General features: G+C 40.7%; 1 protein-coding gene across 7 annotated transcripts in view; it reads left to right on the top strand.

Moving 5' to 3' along the window:
- NEK1 (NIMA related kinase 1) overlaps positions 1-26375 on the top strand; it is a 154739-nt gene that overhangs the window by 50723 nt on the left and 77641 nt on the right. For 2 of the 7 annotated variants that reach the window (XR_008792455.1, XM_056113828.1), the window contains exons 12-22: positions 48-107; positions 387-446; positions 978-1025; positions 1169-1243; positions 5875-6029; positions 6110-6241; positions 9586-9688; positions 21781-21864; positions 22290-22373; positions 22788-22865; positions 24026-24121. Coding sequence is in view for 6 of the 7 variants with exons in the window: in XM_056113828.1 (XP_055969803.1) it covers positions 48-107; positions 387-446; positions 978-1025; positions 1169-1243; positions 5875-6029; positions 6110-6241; positions 9586-9688; positions 21781-21864; positions 22290-22373; positions 22788-22865; positions 24026-24121 (975 nt within the window). In the remaining variant the exon portion in view is untranslated. The remainder of the gene's footprint in view (positions 1-47; positions 108-386; positions 447-977; positions 1026-1168; positions 1244-5874; positions 6030-6109; positions 6242-9585; positions 9689-21780; positions 21865-22289; positions 22374-22787; positions 22866-24025; positions 24122-26375) is intronic. The other 5 variants (XM_056113829.1, XM_056113831.1, XM_056113830.1 and 2 more) reach the window with 5 other exon arrangements.

Raw genomic sequence — 26375 nt, 5'->3', positions numbered from 1 at the left:
GGTGCCTCAAACTCTTACCTAATTTGTAGTTTTACTTTTTTGTCCAGGGCCCTCAGGCTGCACTGAAGAAAATGAATCCTGGAGAAGAAAGGAGGAAAATGTTTGAGGTATAAAGACACCTGTCTGCTTATTTATAAGACTTTACAAAGTAACTTAAAAAAAGAAGTAAAACTTAAAAAAAAAAAACCTCCAAACAATTCCTCCTTGTTTCTTTCAATTACTGCTAACATATGTATGTATACATATGTATCACATATGTATCATGTATGTATACATATATATTTTTAACATCCCTCAGCATCTCCCCCTCCTTGGTGTACTAGCTTTCCTGATGAAACCGGAAAGGAGAAATTATTATTGATAAAAAGTATTCTTTTTTATTCAAGGAACCACCAAGAAAGAAAAAGTTGGAATTAATTGAAAAGGAGAAGAAGTCGAAGGACCAGGTAGTGTTCTTGCTTGGCTCTTCTGTTCACGTGCCCCTCCCTTGGTTTCTGATGTGCGATGACTTTGCATTGTGTCCACCTCTAGCTGGAGTCTTCCCTTGGCGGGAAGGGGGTCACCCGCCAGGTCATGGTAGTCTCCAAGGGTCTCAGTCTTTTTGCTGCAGTATTTGTACAGTGCTCACTCTGGGGTGCTCTTTAACTGACACATGTCTGTCCTGGTTTCATGCTCGCTAGGGCTTGCATGCAACCATGGTGTCTGATTAATGGCATTTGTTAACTTGCTAGGGTCAAACATCCCAGGGATTTGCCACACACATGGCTATAGTTCAGCTGGAAATTGCTTGTGCGGCCACTGAGCTGCCGTGGTTGCACTCTGTGCATGTGGCGATACTGGGGACGGAACTTGTGTCCTAAGGCCCCTGTTGGTTCCCCAGGGCCCCAGCTCTTTGCTCTTAGTTTTGTTTCTTTGCCAAGTTGTAGGTAATTACAGTTTCAAGACTCCTAATATGTTTGCCTTTAAAACTGTTACAGATTAGTTTCTTGAGGGCTGAACAGATGAAAAGGCAAGACAAGGAGAGGGTAAGAAGATCATGTCTTTTTCTGCAGTACATTCTGCCTGTTGCCAGTACCTGTGCTTTCATAATGGAGTTTTATTACTAAAATATTTCTTGTATTTTATTTTATACTTGAAATGGTATTTTGCTTGTTTCTTTTCCCCAAAGTTGGAGAGAATAAATAGGGCCAGAGAACAAGGATGGAGAAATGTGCTATGTGCTGGTGGAAGTAGTGAAGTAAAGGTAGGTATTGGATACGATGGTAAATATGTTATTTACCTTACCACAGCATAATTGTTTCTCCAGGTTTATCTTGATCTTTGAAGTCCAACTTTTGTTTGCATTTAATTTTCACCTAGAATTTTTGTTTGCATTTATTTTGGTTTAGCTTTCCTGCCTGTGTTTGATATGTAAGTTATGCAAGTTATATTAATAATGAATATGAGACTCGTCAAATTGATCTTAAAGTTTGATGTAACTATTATTTTTGGGGGGGTTGGATTTTTTTTTTGTATGCTTTTGGGTTTTGGGCCATACCCAGTGGTACTCAGGACTTTCTCCTGGCTCTATGCAAAGGGATCACTCATGGTAGGCTCAGGAAATCATACGGATGCTGGATCAAACCCAGGTTGACCACATACAAGGCAAGTACCCCACCTGCTGTCTTATTGCTCTGTCCCCCAAAATATTTTTTATTTTAATTTGATTTAATTTAAATTTTTGTTGTTGTTGTTGGTCCACACTTACAAGATACTCTGGGGTTACTCCTGGCTCTGCACACAGGAATTACTCCTGTCAGTGCTTGGGGGACCATATGGGTTGCCGGGATTAAACCCATTGCCTCCTGCAGAGCAAATACCCTAGCTGCTGTACTACTTCTTCTTGCCCAAGAAAATTTTTTTGTAAATCAAATGCAATTTGCATTTCTTTGCATTAAAATCTTCCTGTAGTTTCAAGTAATCCTCATAATGAAGTTCCCCAACGAACCTCTCCACACTCATCTCCATCCATTCCGTGCTAGAGTTTGTATGTTTTAATCACGCTGCACTGAAGACTGTATCTGTAGATTCTTTACCCTGTGTAACTTCTTTGCTTTGAGCTTTTGTTTCCTCCCTCTCCATTCCATCTCCAGCCACTTACCTCAGTAACTACTTAGAGAACCATGTACTTAAATATGTTAATTCAGACATTTCTTTGGGTAGATGCACACTTTCAATCTTTTTTTTTTTTTTGAAGTAAATAGATTTTATTTGGAGGATTTTTAGGTATGGAGGGAGGGAGAGAGTGAGAGAGTAAAGTTAGACACGAAAGCATGAAAGTACACATCTCAAGAGGGGAGATGCGGGCGACATATGTGCTCGGGAACCACATGTGCTCGGCCACGTGGGCACAAGCAGCACATGGGCTCGGGCAGCAAATGCGCGCGCTTCCTTTGTTCAAGGTGGCCTTTATAGGGTTTCTCCAACCTGCCCCCACGTGGGGCTTCTTCCCAGGTAAATGTCCCGTTGCTAAGGAGGTTACCAGGGAGGATGGGAGTGGTGATGGTCTTCTTTGAAATTCCTTTCCTGGCCTTTTGTTCCTAGAGGAGCTTCTTTGGGTCTGTTGCTGGAGCCAGGTGAGGGTCTTATCAAGCCTTCACACTTTCAATCTTGATAAGTTATTTAACTTTTCCTAATTTTTAGTTCTCTATTTAAAACAGTAACAATAACAGGTCTCATTCCCCTGACCCTGAAAGAGCCTCCAATATGGCAGCATTGGGAAAGACGTGTAAGGAGAGGCTGTTAGAATCTCAGGGCTGGGAGGAATGGAGATGTTACTGGCGCCTGCTCAAGTAAATCGATGAACAATGGGATGACAGGGATATAGTGAATTAAAATAAAAAGGACCTGGAGGTTGGCCAACAAGGACTCATTTGTTAACTTCCTTTTTCTTTTTTCCTTCTGCTATTCTGGATCTTTCCTGTCTGCTTCAGTTCCTGTAGCATCCTTTAGGTATCTATGTAGGCTGAATTCTAAGGTGGTTCCCCCAAATCCTGATCTCTCTTGTGTGCCCTGTATTCCTCTTACTGATTGATGGAAACTGGAAATATTATGCCACCTCTTTCCAGTGGTTTGAGTAGATTAGATGGTATTGGTGGTGGATTGGTCACTCCTGTGGTTTCATTAAGATTTTCTAAGTCTCGGGCTGGAGCAATAGCATAATGAATGGGTAGGGCGTTTGCCTTGCACGCAGCCAATCTGGGTTCAATTCCCAGCATCCCATATGGTCCTCTGAGCACCTCCAGGGGTAATTCCTGAGTGCAGAGCCAGGAGTAACCCCTGTGCATCGTTGGGTGTGACCTGAAAAGAAAAAAAAAAGATTTTCTAAGTCTCCCTCACAGCATACTGGGAAGTGAAAAAGTCACACCTGTTTACACTGACTGGGGAAAAGCATGTATTTATGTGGTAGGTGACCTGTAGGGGCTAATAGTGGTTTTCACCAACAACTCTCAAGAAAGGTGACTTAGCCATATAACAACAAAGAAATGGATTTGGCCAAGTGCCAGTGAGCTTGGATGAAGATCAGTCTCGAGCTTCAGATGAGAGTTGCGACCCTGATGTTACCTTGGTTTTTTGCATGGTGAAATCCTAAGTAGATGGAGGGGTTTTTACCTTGCCCAGAATCTCCTGTCAGGAAAAACTGAAATAGTGTGTATAATTTTTAGCTGCTAAGAGTGTAAATACTTCTTTTCTTTTCTTTTTTTTTTTTAATTGAATCACCATGGAGATATACTGTACTGTAACTGTCCTCCCTTTGTATATGGATTTGCTCAAGGGCAACAGTAACATCTCAGAACATACAGTTACAAAGTTGTTAATGACTGACTTTCTGTCATACAATGTTCCAACACTTACTACTTCACCAGTATGCATTCCCTACCACCATTGTCTCCAATTTACCCCCACCTTTGCCCTCCCCCTTTCCCATCCCCACAGCCTGCTTCTGTAGAGACTCTTCCTCTGTCTCTGTCTGTCTGTCTGTCTGTCTCTCTCTCTCTCTCTGTCATTTTCCTTCTAGGCACTGTAGTTTTTAATACTGTTACTGAAAAGGTGTCATGGATATCACTTTTCCTCCTTTCATCACTTAGTATATGTCCAGAGCGATCATTTCCAACTACCTTTGTCACCATGGTCCCTTGTCTGTCCTAACTGCCCTCTCCCTCCCTTTGTGGCAAGTTTCCTGCTAGGGACCAGTCCTCCTGTCCCTTTTTTTCTACTGTCTTTGCTTATTAGTCACATACTATGTTTTTGTTTATAAATGCCCTGCAAATGAGTGCAGTAATTCCGTGTCTGCCCCTCTCCCTCTGACCCTTTCATTCAGCATGATGCTCCAAGTCTATCCATGTATGAGCAAATTTCATGACTTCATTTTTCATCACAACTGTGTTGTGTTACGTGAACCTCTCATTCCTTCTCTGACACTAGAGTTGTACTATTGCTCTGCCCCCCACATTTCTTGTTTTTCCTTCCAAACCTGATTTTTTTCACCTATCCTTTTCCCTTCCCCCCAGGGATTTTTCCTTCTGATAATTTTTCCTATTTTGTGAATTCATTTAGTATACTATTTTACACTATGGGCTGGAGTGATAGCACAGTAGGTAGGGCATTTGCCTTGCATGCGGCCGACCCAGGTTTGATTCCTCTGTCCCTCACAGAGAGCCCGGCAAGCTACTGAGACTATCCCACCCGCACGGCAGAGCCTGGCAAGCTCCCCGTGGCATATTCAATATGCCAAAGACAGTAATAACAAGCCTCACAATGGAGATGTTACTGGTGCCCGCTTGAGCATGAATGGAATCGATGAATGGAAGGACATTGCTCCAGTGCATTTTACGCTATGCCTTTTATCATTCTTTTATCATAGACATGAAATATTTTTTTGGCTTTGTGTTTTGTTTTCCAACTTACTTGGTAGCTACTTAAGGAGAAATACTGTGTTTTGTTTCTTTTACCTTTATACACATGGGTTGTTAAAATAATACTTTTATTGTTACTTAAATTGGGGAATTTGGAAGGTCTGTTAAATGCCAAGATTCAAAAATTGTACTTAAATATAATTTTGAGGGGCTGGAGCAATAGCACAGTGGGTAGGGTGCTTGCCTTGCATGTGACCGACCTGGGTTCGATCCCCAGCATCCCATATGATCCCCCGAGCACTGCCAGGGGTAATTCCTGAGTGCAGAGCCAGGAGTAACCCCAGTGCACCGCCAGATGTGACCCAAAAAGCAAAAATATATATATATAATTTTAAGTATTATAAATCAGTTTTAGTTTTTCTTATTTAAACGAGCTTATTTAAACTTAGTAAGTGGAATACATGTAATCCTTACTAGAGACTTATTTTATTACCTGAGACGTTTTCATATTTACTTGAATTAGGTGAATCTTGTATTTTGTTATATTAGCATGCTTGTAAGTAAAGTGATAATTTTTTGATTGATAATGATTGTAATAAGGTAAAGGTAAAGGTAAAGGCCCTCCCATTGATCGTCGATTTGCTCGAGCGGGCCCAGTAACGTCTCCATTGGAGACTTTGTTGTTACTGTGTCTGGCATATCGAATACTCTCGGTAGCTTGCCAGGCTCTCCAAGAGGGGCGGAGGAATTGAACTTGTTGGCCGCTTGTAAGGCGAACGCCCTACCCGCTGTGCTATTGCTCCAGCCGATTGTAATATGGTAAGAAAAATTATGTTTTAGGCAACTTATTATTAATGTGTTCAAATTTGGTGATACTTTTTAGAAGCCTAGTGTTGAAATGTATTTTTTTCCTTTGAGGATATATAGGCCTCTGGGCCCTCGAAGAGAAACATGTGAGAACTATTTGTTTGATTTCTAGGCTTCCTTTTTTGGTGTTGGAGGGGTTGCGGCTCCATCTTGTTCTTCTCGAGGAAAATACGAGCATTATCATGCTATTTTTGATCAAATGGAGCAACGAGTGGCAGATAGTGAAGCCAAATGGAAAGAAATTTGTGACCAAAGACTTTCAGAAAGGTATGGCTGTGTTCTGCAGATGTTGGTTGTGCTTTGCTTCAGAGAAAGTAATGAAAGTCATTGTGCGTGTTTATCTACAGAGGAATTCCACCTGGAGTACATCCAGGATTTCCTAATGGGGCTGCGGGTCATCACCATATCCCCGAGACTGATGCTATTAGAAAAACTTTGAAAAGATTGAAGGCCGTGCCTAAACAAGCCAGTGCAAACAGGTTGGACTGTGGTGATCCATAAACTCATCCCTGTGTGTAGTTTTGTCTTATGTCATGTGTAGTTTAGTACCTACACTTTGTGGATGTTTCCTTCACTGACCACATAAAATACTTTTTGCCTTCTGGTGCAATCATTTTTTTTCTGGAGCTATTTGGCCCAGGGTTTCATGTACTGAGCATGTACTTCTTTAGCTTCTTTTTCGTACCGTGTTTATATGTTATAGGCTGAGTGTAATTTAAAGGAACATGTGATAACTTATAGTCAAGTATGGTTTGTGTTGTCGTCCACTTGCTTTAATTAAATCACAGTATATTTAAATTAAGTCACTATATACAAAACTCCAAAGGATGTTTTTTTGTCTTCTTTTTCTTGTCACTTAAAAGCCTGTTTTTTCTTTGTTGTTTTGTCTTTTTTTCTCATATGAATTTGTGACTCTGTGATACTTTTAATCTGATTTTTCCTTTTCTTCCATTTAATTTAATTTAATATGGTGACGCTCAATGTTTGTAATTTACATATTTCTTTTATATATATATGCTTTCTTAGATAACATCATTTTTAGTAAAATATTCAGGTTGTGAATAGCAGAGAACATTTTTGTGAAAATTTAGTAACATTGCCTTTTCCTTGTTATTTCACTAGAATACTCCCAAGTATTGAAAATTTTTTATGAAGCCAGAGAAATAGCACAGAGTTAAACTTGCTGTGTGTGCCGCTGACCAGGGTCCTGTCCCCAGCACCATATATGGTTCCGTGAGCACCACCAAGACTGATTCATAAGCACAGAGCCAGGACTAAGCTCTGAGGATCACCAGTGTGGTCCAGAATTAAAAATCAATCAATCAATTAATCTTTTTCCAGTTATAAAAAGTGATGAAAATATAGTTGAATTGGTTCAAATATAGTTTAACAGAGATAAATGAGGTACATTTGAATTAATAATATGAATTATATACCATAGCCTGAAGTGTGAAGCTAATTGTCCCTTCTTGTCATATTTGAAAAGGATGGTTGCAAACTTAAAGCCCATTTTAATGAAATGGCAAAGCAAGGTTTGTGTAACTTTCATCTTTTGGTGTTATTGACCTTTCTGGTAGATATTTTACTTAGTTTTTTTTGGTATTTTAATGAAATCTAATAAATTTACATAGTGTAAAAAAATAGAAAAAACTTGTCATGTTTCTTTATACAGCATCTTTCAGAATGCTTCTTAGTTCTTCACAGGTGAAATTATATATATACACATTGGATCATTAGGATCTAACTCCTGTTATATCACTGAAATGTTTGCATTTATTTATACTTGATTTTGATTGTCTTACATGGCTATGTATCTTAGTTATCTCCTCCATGAGACATACCTTCCAGTCCATTCCATCTTTATTTGAGCATCAGCTATAGCATCATTATTGTAATTTTCAGTTTTTGGTTTTGGGGTTGGTTTTGTTTGTTTGTTTTGGTGGGGGGGCAAGACCAGTGATGCTCAGGGGTTACTCCTGGCTCTGCACCCAGAAATCACTCCTGGTACTGCTTGGGGCACCGCATGGAATGCCAGAGAATGAACCCGTGTCGGCCATGTATAAGGCAATTGCCCTGCCTGCTGTACTATCTCACTGGTCCCCTGTAATTTTCAGTTTTAATAAACATTTGTGATTGTTAAATAAGATCATTTATCATTTCAGTTGTATCAACATTGATGGTCTTAATATGATCCAATCATACAATACTCATTTTCTTATTATGCATTGAAGTTGCTGTTCTTATTGGTTATGGATTTTTGTTTTGTTTTTGTTTTGTTTTAGTGTCACATCCAGTGGTGTTTAGGGCTTACTCCTGACTCTGTGCTCAGGCATCACTCCTGGTAGGCTCTAGAGACCATATGGGATGCCAGGGATCGAATCCGGGTTGGCTTTATTTAAAGCAAATGACCTACCTATTGAACTATTGATCTAGCCCCCTGATCATTGGGCACATTATATAGAACAATAGAATAAACAAATTATGTTTATTCATCCCAGACACTCTTTATTAGATATTATTTTTAAAATACACATGAGAAAATTAGGACATACAGGGTGCATAGTCAGGCAGCAAGAAAGAGATAGAACTGGGATTTAAACTCCATCAGTTGGACTATAGAATTCATCTCCTGTAAGCATTCATCTCCCAGCTTCTTAAGAAACAATTGAATAAGAGACTGAAAAGTTTTTGATTTTGTGACTGAAAAAAAATTGGGTACTTTAAAATTTAAATATAACCAAATACTGAATGTCTTTTCATACGTAGTCACTGGATTTATTTTGATTTTACTCAAGAACTTGAAAAAAAAAAGAGATATATTGGGAGAAAGTTGTGAAAGAACCCCATGCTTTAATTTTTTTCTCCCTAACTTGTTCATGGGGTTTTTGTGTGTATGAAGCAAGATAGCTTTTATTGAATGAAACTTAGAAAGGTGTGAGGGGGGGCCAAGGAGAGGAACATAGGTTCAAGAGAACAGTGAAGGGCTTGAAGAGCAAGCAAAGAGTGTTTGAAGCCATCCAGCAAAGCAACAGAGGCAAGCAAACTAGATTCATGTTCAAGAGTGAATGTGGCCTTGAGTGGGCAAGCCTGAGATGCAGCTTTCCAGGAAATCAGATACCAGCTTTTGCTGTATTTTTGAAAACACACAAATGTTTCATATTTTTTGTTAACTTTTGGAATAGTTATTAGCCTATTTTCATTTATTTCATTACTAAGGGCTGGAGCGATAGCACAGCGGGTAGGGCGTTCACCTTATAAGCGGCCAACATGGCCGACCCGAGTTCGATTCCTCCGCCCCTCTCGGAGAGCCCGGCAAGCTACCGAGAGTATTCGATATGCCAGACACAGTAACAACAAAGTCTCCAATGGAGACGTTACTGGGCCCGCTCGAGCAAATCGACGATCAACGGGAGGGCCTTTACCTTTACCTTACCTTACTAAGGAACCTCCGTAAATCTATCTGGCACAGATTACTGAATGAGTTTAGCTTCTTAGAAAAGATATTCTTTTCTAAGTATGAAGCAGTTTTATGTGTTTGTAACTAGAATAGAGTAAATGTAAGAGAAACCATGCTAAGCTTTGGAGTAGTGAGATAAATTTTGCTTCTATTTAAAATAATAAAAATTGTACTTCAGGTAGGAGATAACTAGTATATAAAGTTTAGGTATTTCTTCAATAAGAAGATCATAATATGAAAGCACTACAAGAAGGCTTTCTGTCAACGTTTCTTCATATTCTCTATCAAACTTTTTAGAGTAAGTAGTTTGTAACTTTTGAGAATACTTAATGTTCAGAAATCCCGATTTTGCTCTGAATCACACAGGCAGAGGGGACAGATAGATGTGGAAAGAGATCAGCAAGTGAAAGAGTTTCTCCAGCGAAAACATGAAGCAAGGCAGAATAAAGCTCGAGCTGAAGGTCATAAGGTATGATTTTTTTTCTTTTTTTTTAACATTTGTATTCAAAGTGAAGATTTGGAATAAGGTGGGTATGAATAAAAGATATAATATTTTGCAAACAGTTAAAGAGTGCGAAATTATTTATATCTGATATATGACTGCTGAAACTCATTTAACCTCTCTTCTCTTTGTACCAATAACCTCTCTTTTCTTTGTACTGTCACTGTCACTGTCCTCCCATTGTTCATCGATTTGCTCGAGCTGGCCCACCAACATCTCCATTGTGACACTTGTTACTGTGTTTGGCGTATCGAATATGTCACTGGTAGCTTGCCAGGCTTTGCCTTGCGGGCGAGATACTCTCGGTAGCTTGCTGGGCTCTCCAAGAGGGGCGGAGGAATTGAACCGGGGCCAGCCGGGTCAGCCGTGTGCAAAGCAAATGTCAAAATTTGACACTTAGTATGCTTTGGTAAATTTGGAGTAAGTTCACAGTTGAATTCTTCCTCTAAAAGAAACAAAAGTAGGTGTAGTAACCCAGATGTTTTTGTTAAATAAATTAGTTCTTACATTGTTCTTCCCACCCCCCATGCTTTTGGGTTACATAGCGAAGAATTTTGAGTTTCTGTTTTATTTTTTATCCCTTTTTTTTTATCCTTTTTTGGGTCATGCCCAGCAATGCACAGGGGTTACTCCTGGCTCTGCACTCAGGAATTGCTCCTGGTAGTGCTCCAGGGACCATATGGGATGTATAGGATTGAACCCAGGCAGACTGCATGCAAGGTAAATGCCCTACCCGCTGTTCTATTACTCCGGCCCCAGAAAGAATTTTCAAAGACAAATGAGAGACAAACATTTGGATAAGAATATATGCATAACACACATTTTCTGTGAAGAAAATTCAAAGCATAAGTATGTTAAAATCTTCAGTTGTGCCAATTAACAATTAACTAAAGTCAACAATCATTTCAGTACTTAAAACTTCTTTTCATTTTGATTTGTGGAATCACAACAAATGCCTTTTGACTTTTGATCCATAGAACAACTAGTATCTTCTGATAATTTGTTTGAAGCAAAATGGTCTATGACTTATTTAGAAATGTCATTACTTCACTCTTACACTTGAATGATAATTTTCCTTTTCTTTTTTTTTTCTTTTTTCTTTATTTATTTATTGAATCACCGTGGGAAAGGTTACAAAGCTTTCAGGTTTAGGTCTCAGTCATGCAAATATCAAACACATTTCCCTTTACCAATACTTATTTTTTACCATGAAGAACCCCAATAAAACCCCACCCCCCACCCCTCCCAGTCCCTGTGGGGCAGATGAATTCTAGTTAACACTCTATCTGCTTTGATTAGATTCATTGTTTCAATAAAAGATTCACCACTATTATTTAGAGTTTACCGCCCCCCCCAAATCAGACATGCTGAAAAAGCATTGTGAAGTGATTTGCTTTCTACAGCTGGGTTCAAGAATTAAATGTTGGTTTTGGATTTCTGCTGTTTTACTTATTGACCCTGGAAGTATTTCTACTGAAAGTCAGATAGTTAAGAAATTGGTTTCTGTGCTCTGGAGTTGTGGCCGTGCAGGAGAGCCGCTAGTGGGGGGCAACTGGTGGCCTCGGTAGGGCGTGAAGGGCGGACCGAAACGCCCCCCTTCCCATGAGGTTTTAGTCGCCCCCACTCCCCCGGCTCATACCTGCTGTCCACAAGGCTCCCATACAGCCGACATCTTTCTTTCCAGAGAGGAGAAGGCGACTGGGGCAACACCCTTTCCCCTCCGGACAAGACATGATGGCCTGGATTAACGCATAGTCCTTTCACTTTTCTGCTCCAAGCTGCCGGGTTCTGCATTAAGTCCCTGTGCTTCTGGGGCTGTGGCCGTGCTGGAGAGCCGCTTGCGGGGGGCAACTGGTGACCTCGGTAGGGCGTAAAGGACGGACCGGAACGCCCCCCTTCCCATGAGGTTTTAGTCGCCCCCACACCCCCGGCTCATACCTGCTGTCCACAAGGCTCCCATGTGGCCGCCACCTTTCTTTCCAGAGGGAGGAGGGCGGAAGGGACCAACACCCTTTCCCCTCCGGGCAGACATGATGGCCTGGATTAACGCATAGTCCTTTCACTTTTCTGCTCCAAGCTGCTGGGTTCTGCATTAAGTCCTTGTGCTTCTGGGGCTGTGGCCATGCTGGAGAGCCGCTCGTGGGGGGCAACTGGTGACCTCGGTAGGGCGTGAAGGACGGACTGGAACGCCCCCCTTCCCATGAGGTTTTAGTCACCCCCGCTCCCCCGGCTCATGCCTGCTGTCCACAAGGCTCCCATGTGGCCGCCATCTTTCTTTCCAGAGAGGAGAAGGCGATTGGGGCAACACCCTTTCCCCTCCAGCAGAATTGATGGCCTGGATTAACGCATAGTCCGTTCACTTTTCTGCTCCAAGCTGCTGGGTTCTGCATTAAATCCTTGTGTTTCTTGGGCTGTGGCTGTGCTGGAGAGCTGCTCGTGGGGGGCAACTGGTGGCCTCGGTAGGGCATAAAGGACGGACCGGAACGCCCCCCTTCCCATGAGGTTTTAGTCACCCCCACACCCCCGGCTCATACCTGCTGTCCACAAGGCTCCCATGTGGCCGCCATCTTTCTTTCCAGAGGGAGGAGGGCGGAAGGGACCAACACCCTTTCCCCTCTGGCAGACTTGATGGCCTGGATTAACGCATAGTCCGTTCACTTTTCTGCTCCAAGCTGCTGGGTTATGCATTAAGTCCTTGTGCTTCTGGGGCTGTGGCCGTGCTGGAGAGCCGCTCGTGGGGGACAACTGGTGACCTCGGTAGGGCGTGAAGGACGGACCGGAACGCCCCCCTTCCCATGAGGTTTTAGTGGCCCCCACACCCCCGGCTCATACCTGCTGTCCACAAGGCTCCCATGTGGCTGCCACCTTTCTTTCCAGAGGGAGGAGGGCGGAAGGGACCAACACCCTTTCCCCTCTGGCAGACTTGATGGCCTGGATTAACACATAGCCCGTTCACTTTTCTGCTCCAAGCTGCTGGGTTATGCATTAAGTCCTTGTGTTTCTGGGGCTGTGGCCGTGCTCCAAACTTAACTATGATTTTCAGAGAGAAACGTTAGGTGGTTTACTTCCCATGGATCACTTTGTATAGGCGGCCGCGCGATTTTGAGGAAAAGTCCTAGTTCCCGCATACTCTAGCTGTGCTTGTAGAGGTTTCTGGTCACCGGGGTTCCATCTGGGGGAGGCAGGATGCGGTACCTACCCCATCTCGGACTTCCCGATGATCTCGGCTCTTTTTGGAAACTGTTTATTATTATTTTTTTTTCCTTCGGGATCTGTGGATCCCGCCCTCCATGTAGTCCTTCTCTTCGGCTGAATGCTGTCAAGATGGCGCTGGGGGGCGGGCTGTGGGCGTGACTTCCGGAATCTGAGGTTACCTGGGAGTTGTAGTCCCGGCATTTTTGAGGAAAAGTCCTAGTTCCCGCATACTCGAGCTGTGCTTGGAGAGGTTTCTGGTCACCGGGGTTCCATCTGGGGGAGGCGGGATGCGGTACCTACCCCATCTCGTACTTCCCGATGATCTCGGCTCTTTTCGGAAACTGTTTATTTTTTTTTTTTCCTTTGGGATCTGTGGATCCCGCCCTCCATGTAGTCCTTCTCTTCGGCTGAATCATGATAATTTTTCACTGCTGGTGGTTCTTAAATAAATTGGCTTATTTAGCATTTATTATGTCTGATAAAAGTATTTTGTTTTTTTGAAAAATGATTTTTCTAAATATACTACTATAGGTTGAGGTTTTTTTTTTTTTTTAATTGAATCATCGTGAGAACAGTTACAAAGCTTTTAGGTTTAAATCTCGGTCATACAATGATCAGTCACCCATTCCTTCACCAGTGCATATTTTCCACCATCAAGAACCCCACTATACCCCCCCATTCCACCCCTCCTCATGCCTGTGAGGCAGATGATTTCCACTTAACTCTCTCTCTATTTTGATTATATTCATTATTTCGACAAAAGATGCACCATTATTATTTGGAATTTTACCCCAACAATCAGACCTGCTGAAAAGGCATCGTGAAATAATTTGTTTTTTATTGCTGGAAGATCATATGATCATATGATTGTGGCCGCACAATTTTGGATTTCTGATGTTTTACTAATTAAGTCTGGAGGGATTTTTGCCAAAAGTCGCATAATTCCGAGATTGGTTTGTGTGCCTCTGGTTCCATGGCCGTGCCAGAGAGCTGCTCGTGGGGGGCAACTCGTGGTCTCTGCGGGGCAGGAAGGGTGTGCCAGTTTCACCCCCCCCCCCATCCCATGAAGCCACAGTTGCCCCATCACCAACAGCTCATACCTGGCTGTCCAATAAGCTCTGAGGCGACAGCCACTGTGCTGCGGGGCGGTGGGGTGGGGGGGCAAGGTGGAAGAATCAGACACCCTTTCTGGCGGGGGTTATGGCGCCTACGTTGAGATTTTTTTCTTCTGGTGCTTATGTGATTTCAGTTTATTTTCAGCATCCTTGTTTCTGACCAAAAAAAGGTCTATTGTTGCTCCTGTTTTTTCCTTTACAGTATCATTGATAAATTATTAGAAATTGCAACTTTAATCAAATGACCTCAAGTATAAATTATTTTATCCTCATTGATCAGGGTTAATTTTTCTTATCAGCATTACAACAAAATGACTTAAGAAAAAAATAACCTTTTTCAGGCACTTATTTTATATGTAATATGTTTACTTTCTCCTTGTGGCTTCTACCATTTGCTTTTCATCATTTGCCTCTAGGAATGATGTGATTATGATGTGCTGTGGCATATAGTTTTTTTTCCATCTGTGTTTTATTGGGGTTCATTGAGATGTTTGGATCTGTGGGATTATAGTTGATAATGAAATGTGGAAAATTTTTAATCATTTCTTCAAAATGTTTTTTGGTTATCTATTCGATTTTTCTTTCTAGGATATCCATATATTTGACTGTGCTCTGCTCACAATAGCTGAATGATAGTAATTGATTTGGGAGTCTTTTTCCTGTTTTATTTTTATTGCCTTAATGGCTATCTTTAAGAGCACTAATCCTTCCTTCTGTTTTGTCTACTCTGTTAATTCCATTTGGGCATTGAATACACCCTAGATATGTATTCTTTTATCTCTTGAAGTTTCTTTAGATGATTCTTATACTGTGGGTGTATCTCTTTCCACTGCTTGCCATCAGTGGGCTGAGCGCATGCTTACAGTGTGGTGGAGACCCAGTGTCCATACTGGCACTGTATGACCCCCTGGAGCAGAGTATGGTCCCAGAGTGCTGCTGACTTTGACTCAATAAAGGAAAAGAACCTTCCTTTTTTTTTTTTATATAAAATACAAATACAGTAACTATTTTAGTATCCTTGTTTGCTTATTTGTTGTGTGTGTGTGTGTCTCTCTCTCATCCAGGCTTTTAAGTTTAAGAACAAAGTGATGAGTGAATTGGGGACTAAAATCATAAGCCTCCTTGAGTCACCTTCTCTCCAGCCAGTTCCCAAGCTTTCTGTTCCCCCTGCCTTTTGTGTCCCCCAGTTTAAGAACTGTAAAAAATTTATTCCCACAGCTCTGGTCTAACTCCCAGGCACTTTCTCTAGCTCCTTCCTTTCCTCATTCCCTTGATCTCTGGCAAAGACAAGCGCCACAGCCATCAAAGGGAAGGCCTCACCCTCAGGGAGAGGGCCCAAGGAGGGGAGTATGGGGAAGTGAGTGCTCCATGGCTGCTGCATCGAAAGGGGTCCCTCTTGCCAGAGGAGAGGATAAGGTTCTCCTCTACATGGTGCGCAGGGCTTATTCCGGGCTTTGTGTGGGGATGATGCCTGGTGTAGCTTGGGGATTGTCTGCGGTATTGTCCTGGGGATTTACTGGTGTTGGCCACATATAGGCAAGTCCCTGAACCCCTGGACTTTGTCCAATTTTTGTTACTTTTTCAGTATGTGTTTATTGTCTGATTTTTTTCTTCTCATTTGAGACATTTCTTTATGTATGAAGTAACTTGCGGTCACTAGGCATTATGTATTCTATCTTCTTTTTTTTCTTTTTAAATATTTTGGGCCCTTGTTCTAGAATCCCTTTAAGTTTCTTAGAAATAGTATGAACTTTTCAAGTTTTGCTTGTAAGCTTTGTAAAGCATGTCCAGACAGTCCTTACTATAAAATTAAATTTGGCTTCACTGCTAATGCAGTACTCTTAAGTATCCATCATCTTATTTATTTGGAAGTCTTTTCACTCTAGCAATTGGAAGCATCAAATATTTACAACCCTGAAAGCCTCTGGGATTGTTTTCCTGATATTGTTATTCAATAGAAAACTCAGTGAAAAGTTGTAGAAGAAACCGTCTGTAGATATCTAGTGATCTCTCTCTCTCTCTCTCTCTCTCTCTCTCTCTCTCTCTCTCTCTCTTTCTCTTTCTCTCTCTCCCTTTCCTCTCTAACTCTTTTTTGGGGGGGTGACATGGGGGAGGTATTTTATGCAGCAAATTTTAAAGATCTTAAACTTCTCAAATCTAACTTTTGCTTCTTTTACTATTTTTGAAATTTAATTATTTAGAATTTTTTTAAGCTCTGATTTACAATACTACTTGCTGCCAGTAGGGGTTTTGTTTATATGTTTGGGTTTTAGGGCCACATCCAGCTCAGGGCCTATTCCTGGCTCTGTGCTCAGGGATCACTCCTGGTGGTGCTTGGGTACCATATGGGTTACTGGAGGATGAATCCAGGTCAGCCCGTCAAGGCAAGTGCCTTACCGACTGTGTTCTCTGACACCACTGGTAGGAATCCTAAGACCACACTGTCCACAAGAGTGCTCACTTCCCTTCCCTGTGGCAGTCTCAGTTCTCCCTTTCCATCCTACCTCCCTTCTCCCTGCCAGAGCTTTTTTCTGTAGAACAGTTTTCAGATTTTGTTGCCTTAGTATATCTCTTTATAGTCCACATATCAGTCAGTATCTGCCCCTCTCCTCCTGTCTAACCTTACTCAGCATGATACCCTTCAGTTCTGTGCATGTGCCAGCATACTGCATGATTTTAGCTTTTCTTTTAGCTGGGTACTGTTCCATTGTGCATATGTACCACAGTTTCTTTAGTCATCAGTTCTTGGACACTAGTTGTTTCCAGATTTTGTCTATTGTGACTAGTACTATAACAAACGTAGGATTGCAGATATATTTTCTTAATAGAGCATTATTTGGCCATTGGGGTAGACACTAAGAAACTGAATTTCTGGTTCATTCAGAAGCTTAATTTTTAGTTTTTGAGAAGGGTACTATGTTTTTGAAGGGATTGACGCAGTCGAGGTTCCCACCAACTGTGGATGAGGGTTCCTTCATTCCTGCCTGCCCTCCAACCCTGGCTGGCAGGGGAAAGAACAAAAACAACAATGTTCTTTTACTTCTTTGTGATATGGGCCAGTCTCTCTTTTGTGAAGTGATATCTCATTTCTCTGATAAGTGACAAAGAACTTTTCTCATACACCTTTTGCCCATCTGTATGCTTTCTTTGAGGAATTTTCTGTTTATCTTTTTTTTTTTTTTTTTTTTTTGCTTTTTTTGCCACATCCAGCAATACCCAGGGGTTACTCCTGGCTCTACACTCAGGAATTACTCCTGGCAGTGCTTAGGGGACCGTATGGGATGCTGGGAATCGAACCTGTGTCAGCCATGTTGGCTGTGTGCAAGGCAAACACCCTACGCACTGTACTATCCAGCCCCTTCTGCTTATCTCGTTCTCTCTTTTTTATTTTTATTTTTACAAGCTTGGTTGTTCTTTTCCTGTTAATCCTACCATTGCTTTATATGTCTTGAATATTAATACTTTATCAGCTTTCTTCACCCATCATCTCTTGCTTTTTCCACACCGTCATCTGTATACCAGGAATATACACCTTTCTGTCTTTTTCCTCTTCCCTCACATGGAGAAAGTACCTGCTGGCACCAGCTGCTAACCTACTCATCATTTTCCCACTTGTTTTCACAGCTTACTGCTAAATAAATGGCTTGATACAAGAGTCACCTGAGTCCATCATGCCAAATATGAGGGCTTTGTTGTAGTTTTGTTTTTTGGTTTTGTGGCTGTACCTAGGGTGCTTGGGGGCTAATCCCAGCTTGGTGGTTGTGGGGGTGATCAGGATTGCTCAGGGTTCTTGCAGTGCTCAGGTGTTTGTGTGGTACTGTGTGGTACCTGAAGCAGGGACTCCTGAATACAGAGCATGTGCTCTAGCCCTTGAGCTATCTCTTTGGCCCCTTGAAGAGTAATTTTAATCTGTCTTTCTTGACCATCTAATCTTATGAGATATCACCAATTTCTTCCTTGCCTTCTTTGGTACCAGTTTTTATCCTTTAGTTCTCTGATTACTATTTCTTTTCTTTCTTTTAATTACTGTTTCTTAGTATATTTTTCTACAGGGTACTTTAATCTTCACATTAATTTCTGATAAGCCTGGCAAGCTTCCCATGACGTATTCGATATGCCAAACACAGTAACAACAAAGTCTCCAATGGAGACGTTACTGGGCCCGCTCGAGCAAATCGAAGATCAACGGGAGGGCCTTTACTTACTTTACTTACTTAATCTTGGATTATTTTTCAGTATAAATAACATGTACATTTTTATTCTTTCAGTATAAATAACATCCTGGGATGATCTCGTAGATGAGGTCTCACTATTACACTCTCAGGGACTTGTAACTTGAAAATCTGTATCAACTTCCCCGACTATTCTCCTAACTTACATCCTATCTAGCTACCTTCTGGCATCATTTTTTAGGTATTGCATTGGTATTGGTACTTCATTTTACAAAAATAGTTCTTTTTGTTGTTCAGATTGTCTCACAATAAGATTAACTTAATTTTTTTAGATATTAGAATTTTAGATTTTATTTATTATTTTTTTAAATGTAAGAGTCCTGCTATTTATTCAGCCATTATTAAGCTGATTGAATTGGGCATGAACTCCACATTACTTTTTTTTATTATTGAACCACTGTGAGATATAGCTACAAAGCTTTCATGTTTGAGATTCAGCTGTACAAAGATTGAACATCCATCCCTCCACCAGTGCACACTTTCCACAACCAGTGTCCCCAGTATATTCCTCTCCCTCCCCCATCCCAGTCCTCACCCTGCCTGGCTGGGCTGTCCCTCCAGAGCTCAGCATCCTGACTGTCACACACACATTGTGCCTCTGGGCATCATCTTAGGTTCAGAGAAGAAGCCCAGTTGAATCCCAAAATGGATTAGTGCCCTGCAGAAATGTCTCTGGAACCCAAACATTTACAATCTAGAACTCCCCAATACTCTCTATTTTGGGCATTATGTTTTGCTTGAATTTTCCCACCACCATTCAAGCCAGGGGCAGATGCTAGATCATTTATTATCCGTTGCTCATTTTTAATATCTTGGGTGCCCCAGCCACACGCTTCTGTAATTCCAGATTACACAATGACATGCTGTACATTTGTGATGCTGTCCTTTTTCTGCATGATTTCTGTTAATTTTATCTTTTCCTAGACTTTGTCTTTAAATTTTTCAGGTGAGCTGGGGAGGGGTGGGCTTGGGGCTACATCCAGCCGTACTCAGGGCTTACTCCTGGATCCGTACTCGGGGATCACTTCTGGCATGGCTCAGGGAACCAGATATTTTGCCAGGCCAGCACCTAACCACTGACCAGCCATTTTCCTAGACTTTTAATGTTGATGCTTAGAATGTGGAATTTCTTCTCTGATTGTGGGTATTCTGTGCTGTCATTTTTCTTCCAAGTGCTACTATAGTTGAATCCTACAGTTTTTGCTATGCTGAACTTTAATTTTCATTCACTTCACTTTTACTCTTGAATTTCCCTTGAAACACCTTTCTCATATTTATGGGTTAGTTAGAAGTTTGTTGTTTAATTTCCAAGAGCTTTTACACCTTTATACTATTTTCTAGTTTTATTATTTATTATTTATCAGGGAACATTGTAGGATTTCACTCAGTTCTTCTACTTGGGTTAGAGTTTGATCTAGTGTCTGATGCATCTTCATGAATATGCCCCATAGACTTAAAAAATTATTTGTTAAAAAAATTATGTGTAGTGGTGTTTAAGTTTTATTTGGACCCAGTAAATAGTGTTTTTCAGTATTTATCAGTAATTCATGCTAAAATTAGCACTGCACTGTAGCACTGTAGAGCTGCCCTCCCGTAGTTCATTGATTTGCTCGAGTGGGCACCAGTAATGTCTCCATTGTGGGACTTGTTACTGTTTTTGACATATCGAATACGCCACAGGGAGCTTGCCAGGCTCTGCCATGCAGGCAGGATACTCTCGGTAGCTTGCCGGGCTCTCTGAGAGGGACGGAGGAATCGAACCTAGGTTGGCCGCATGCAAGGCAAACGCCCTACCCACTGTGCTATCGCTCCAGCCTGTGCTAAAAGTACAGTTAAAAATGATTTTGCCTTATCGTTTAAGATAATTTTGTTTGTGTCTTCAAATCTTTTAATTCTGAAAGTAATTTGGGAGGAATTATAATTTTCTGGGAGCATTTTATAATGAATCACTGCCTGTAGGCATATTGTTATTTTATGAATGACTTATAGAGAAGGTGTTAGTTGTACTGTGTTACAGTACTTCCTATTTTTAACCTTCTTGCCTTACACTTGTCATAACTCTTATATTTATTCTTTTATTATATTCTTATGTACCTGTGAAAAATATTAAAAAGTGAAGGTAGGTAATGTTATATATTCCTAAATTTACTTCATAAATACTGAAAGAGAAAGCAATTTTCTGCATTATTTCACTTTCTTTGTCTGTAGTTCAGGTAACATAGTTGCATCATGTCAGCATTTCTGGTCTTGATGTATAGTCACTGCAGCTTAATGACCACCGAAGTGTTGCTTCCAACCTGCCTCTTCCTAGCCCCTCAGTCTGTTCCTTCAGTGCTTGGTACGCTCTATTTTGTAATCAAAGGCCAAGGGTTTGCCATCTTTCAGTACTATCTTTTGTTTTGTGAGAAGACTCTAAAATTGTTTTAAATAGAATTACTGTGAATTGCAAAGTTATTCATGATCAAGTTTCAGGCATTCCATGTTCCAACAACAGTCCCTTCATCAGCGTCTGCTTCCCTCCACCAGTGTCTCAGTTCCTGCGCTATGCCCCCGCCCAAAATCCTGCCTCTATGATAGTCACTGTTATTTTTTCTCTTTTACCTGTTCTTTTTCCCCTGTCTTTTTCTTTTCTTTTCCCTGACTTTTTCTTTTCTTCCTGGCATGGATGTCTTTTTTAAATGTGTAAATTATAAAGCACAATGTAGTAGAATATGATGAATATTGCAGCTTGTTATTCACCAATAAGAAAATTTTTGGTGCTATAGTGTGATCAAAAACCAGACTGTCATGGATTGCAAAATGGGGAAGCAGAAAGACAGAGGTGATAAATATAAAAAATATAAAAAATTTGCTTTCAGCAAGATATTAAGTGAGGAGATGGAAATGAAAGAGAATTTTTTTTTTGAAAGAGGATTTTCTTAAGTTGGAAGGAGCTTAAAATTAAAACATTCTTTTTGTGCTAATGGAAGCAAAAATACGTAATTTGTATTCTGATACTTTTATTCAAAGATATTAATTTCTACTGCTTATTTCTCACTTATAATAACCTATGTAAATAAACTGTCTTAATAATTCAGTTTCAGATTCTGATCATTTACAGTATAGTAATTATTCCTGAGTACCAAGAAGTGAAGCTCAAATATTTTGTATTGTGTCTACATAAACATTTAGGAGGAGGAGAAATGTATCTGCCCATTGTAAAGAAATCATTTGATTTGAGGGTTAACTAATCCCCATTCAGTTTTAAAATCCTTTTACTTGAATGGTTAATAAAAGCATAATTGGTGTCTGTTTTGAGTAATTATGTTTGGGGTCTAATTGCTTCTTTTTTTCTCACCAAATGTATTGATTAAATTGATAAAATGCCAGGGCTTCTTATCAGATTATTATCTAGATATGATTAGTGTTTGTCAAAAAAAAAAAAAAGAACAAACAAAGCAGTACCTGGATATTCCTAGGTAAGATGCTGATGTAGCCTTAGTCATTCTTTAAACTTAGTACATTAAATGACAAACAGGGAATCCTGCAAAACCTGGCAACTATGTATGGAGGCAGGCCCAGCTCTTCAAGAGGAGGGAAGCCAAGAAACAAAGAGGAGGAGGTATGCTTCCCGCATGTTCTCGGCCTCTCACACAACCATTTTTCAGTTGATTGCCTTCTTTTTTCTTGCATGGTTTAAATTTTTAACAATTATTTGAGGATTTTTGTTAGGTCTATAGGGACCCGTTAATATGCTTTGACTGACACACTGCTATGATTTTGCCCCCTGTTACTCAGTACTCTGAGTTCAATTTCTTTTCTTTTGATAAAATTAAAATTTGTAATTTTAATGTATTTCTTTTCAGAATTAAGTTGATCCAAAGTTAAACACTTGAAAGCTAATCCTACATTTCCATTAACCTAATTTCAAAACTTTTATTTCTTGTATTCAGATTAACACTTTTTTTTCTTAAATTAAATAAAGTTTTAGCAGTATTGATAGTTTTTCTCTTACATTAAAATGTTACGTTTTTATCTATTTTATAGGTTTATCTGGCAAGGCTAAGACAAATACGACTGCAAAATTTCAATGAACGCCAACAGATTAGAGCCAAACTTCGTGGTGAAAAGGCATGTTGAAAACTATTTTTCTGGAAAGTACATGTAGATTCAGATTAAGAATTTTGTGCCATTTATAAAAGGCGAAAACTAACATAATGAAAGTCAAAGACCAGGAAACTAATTAGGGAGGAAGTGAGTTATATTTATATTATGTTAGATTGCTAAGATAATTTGTTGCAGAGGAATTCTGAGAGGAAAATGTAAGTTGTTCGTATTGGGAAATTCTCTATTATTCTGTTCTGATCTTTTTTCCATTGTTTAGGAGTTGAAAGTTGTGGAGAGTTCAGTTGCAGCTATGAAAAAAATATAGAGGCATTGACATTTCTTTTCATGTTCATATGTTAGTTCATATTGTTTTCAACAGAGCGTTGCATAGAATTTGAGATTCTATCCTAATGGTATGTTTATCTCCTTATTTTGTAGAAAGAAGCTAATGGTTCTGAAGGGCAAGAAAGAAATGAGGAGGCTGATGCAAGGTGTAAAAAAACAGAAATACTTAAGGTATAGACTAAAAATGATTTTTAGCAAGCTTTTAAGAGAAAATGAAAATCTAGAAAAAAATTAATATTATTAATATTGATGGTGCCCAGGCTTGCTCCTGGCTCTGCACTCAGGGATCACTCTGTGTGAACTCAGGGGACCATATAGGGTGCCAGGGACCAAACCCAAGTCAGCCATGTGCAAGGCAAGAGCCTTATCTGCAGTACTTTCTCTGTAGGCCCAAATTTTATTCTTGAATCTTACATAGTTAAATTGCCTTACTGTCTTTCCCTAATGTTTTTTTTTTCCACTTTATCCCTTACTTCTTACCTTCTGAGAGAATTAGTATTTTTCTTTCTTTATATCATATATTTAGAGAAATCAGTTTGATAAAACTCTGGCTAATAAACAAGAAACGGTCAAAGGTGGTCTTAGAAAGGTAAAAATAGGATCAGAGAGATATCTCAATGAGCTGAGTTCAAGGTTTCCATAATGGAGGCCTAGGTTCAGTTCCTGGCACTGCATGATTCCCCCCAACACCGAAAGGAGAGAACCCTAAACATTGAGCCAGGAGTAGTCCCAAAGCAATGCCAGGTATGGTCTGTAGAACAGACAAAATAGTGAGGATCCAGAGAGATAGTACTTTGCGTAAGGAGCCTGCCTGGCAAGCAGCTGATCTGGCATGATCCCAAGTACAGAGCCAGGAGTAAGCCCTGAGCACTGCCTGGGATGGCCCCAAAACCACCAGAAAAAAAATTCAAAAAAGTGACTACCTTAAAATGAACAATTAAGTGCATTCTCTGCTGCTTATATTATAACCTGCAATGTACAATTTCTCTCTTTTTTCACAACTCTCACAGTTTTCTAAATAAAGCTATTTTTTAAAAAAATGAAAATTACAGCTGTCCATATCTGAAGATTAATTAAGCCTATGTATAACAATCATAGTAAAAACATTTGCATCTTTATTTCCATTAGAATTTACACCCATAATTTTTTTTTTTGGAACCTGACAAATACTGAGTATTGAGCCCTGGTGACATAGAGTGAGCATACATTTTATTCTATAAGTAAAGACACTTCCCTATCATACATATACTTCCTTTTTGGCTAATAATATAGACCTGAAAAAAAAAACTCTGTTCACTTCTCGTAACTAATTGACTTATTTTTATTTTCAGGCCCAAGCAAATACACGTGCCGCTATACTAAAAGAGCAATTAGAGCGAAAGAGGAAAGAGGCGTATGAGAGAGAAAAGAAAGTCTGGGAAGAACAGGTAAGATTCAATTAGTTCGCAATCTTAGTCTTGATTGTGTTGGTGTTCCATATTGACATCGGGTTGTATGTCAGTATTCACTTGATCACTTGACATCCCATTATTCATCAGTTTACTTGAGCGGGCACCAGTAACATCTCCTTTCGTCCCTGTCACGTGCTAGTGTAGGCCAATGGCGTCTGCTTGCTCCAGGAACACGAAGAGCCTCAAACCAATCGTTCAGGGTCTTGATGAAGAAGTCTGACCATCTTGTAGGTGGGCGATCACACAATCTTTTGACATCACTTGGAATCCAGTCGGTAATGGCTTTAGTCCAGCGGTCGTCTCCAAATCTCATTACGTGTCTAGCCCGTTTGATTTTCGATGCCTTGGCAAACGAGAGAGTGTCCCTGATTCTTGATCGTTGACGGAGGTCGGAAATCGGGATTCTTTCTCTCACTTGAGTGAAGCGTGATACTCCAAGCATAGCTCTTTCGATTCCTCTTTGGGAGACCCAAATAGCGTTCTCATCCTGTTTTTGTAGGGCCCAGGTCTCTGTGACATATGTTAATGCAGGAAGAACAATGGAATCGAAGAAATGTGCCCAGAGCTTTCTTAGCTATTTCTTCGACGCTCTTGAAGACATTCCAAGCTGCTCTCTTCCTTCTGTGCAACTCGGGTGCCAGGTCATTTGTCATGTTGACTTCTTGACCTAGGTATACCTAACTGTTGCATTCAGAGATGTTCATTCCATTGAGAGCTAATGGAATGTCAGGAACGAGTCCGTTTCTTATAAACATTGTCTTCATGAGATTCAGTTGTAGTCTGACCTTTCCACACTCACGGTTGAAGTTGGCCAGCATTTGTGCCACTTGGCTAATGTTTGGTGTTATTAGAACATTGTCATAAGCGAAGCGGAGGTGGTGTAGTTGCTGAGTGTCTATCTTCACTCCCATTCCTTCCCATTCCAGTTGGCACATGATGTTCTCAAGGGTGGCACTGAAGAGTTTTGGTGAAATGGTATCACCCTGCCGATCCCCTCTCAATGTCGATGATCACTTCCTTGTAGAATGGTGAGATCCTGGTAGTGAATCTGTAATACAGGTCACAGAGGATCCTAATGTATTGAATTTGAATGCCCTGTGTGGCTAGGGCTTTGATGACTGCTTCAGTCTTAACAGAATCAAAGGCCTTCTTTAAATCAATGAACATTAGAGAGAGCAGTATCCTAAACTCCCGAGAAACCTCAATGAGCTTATTTACCGTGTGGATATGGTCAACTGTGCTGAATCCTTTTCAGAACCCAGCTTGCTCTCATGGTTGTTCTTCATCTAGTGTTGTGCCAATCCTATTCAGGATGACTTGAGTGAGCAGCTTGTAGATGACAGACAACAGGCAGATCGGGCGATAGTTGCCAATGTTGTGGATGTCTCCCTTCTTGTACAGTAGTACAGTCCTGCTGCTTTTCCACTGGGACAGAATCTTGCATTCAGACAGGTAGTGTGTGAAGAGCCGAGCCAGTGTATTGATGAGTACTGATGGCAGGTTCTTCAGGTGTTCGGGTCTGACCTTGTCTGGGCCAGGTGCTGTTCACTTCTTTACTGATGAAATGGCACGTCAGATTTCGGAAAGGAGAACTTTGGGAACAACATATCCATCTTGCAGAATTTGGTATGTGGGCAGGTGGACATGGCTATCGAAGAGATCCAAGTAGAAGTCATGGATAATCTACTCCACTGCCCTTCTGGAAGATGTGATAGATCCATCAGGATGTCGGAGGGCAGTCATCTTGGTCTTGTAGTTGGTGAAGGACAGGCAGAGTTGAGAATGCTTTTCCCGGCTTCTGCCGCATCTGCCAGCACTGTTGCTCTTCTCTCTTTGAGGTCTTCCTTTATCGTTTCTCTGCACTGCTTTGCAAGCTCGGACATTCGCTTGTGGTTGCCTGACGCTTGCGCCAAACCACGTTGGCAAATAAGCTCAAGAGTTTTCGAAGACAGGCCTTTTTATGTGGCGATCTCTCTCTCTTGGCGTTCCTCCCACAGTCATGGAGGTGGTGAACTAGTCAATCATATTCCTCATCAGTGTTGTCAACGATGGCATCTTCTCATGTTGACGCAATAGTGCCAAAGAGCTCCTAGTTGGTGGTCGTTCTGGGAGTTCTCTTCTTAAACTTTGCAGCCCTTTCTCCCTGCTCTGTGAAGTAGAATTTTGCATGAAGGAGATGGTGGTCCTGTGTAAACTCAAAAAGACTGGAAAAGATGGTCTATCTCTCCCC

This window comes from Sorex fumeus, unplaced genomic scaffold (genome assembly GCF_029834395.1).
Source record: "Sorex fumeus unplaced genomic scaffold, SorFum_2.1 ptg000024l, whole genome shotgun sequence".
Taxonomy (NCBI): domain Eukaryota; kingdom Metazoa; phylum Chordata; class Mammalia; order Eulipotyphla; family Soricidae; genus Sorex; species Sorex fumeus.
Note: the sequence above shows the minus strand (reverse complement) of the source record. Positions and strands in the feature narration are given on the sequence as shown.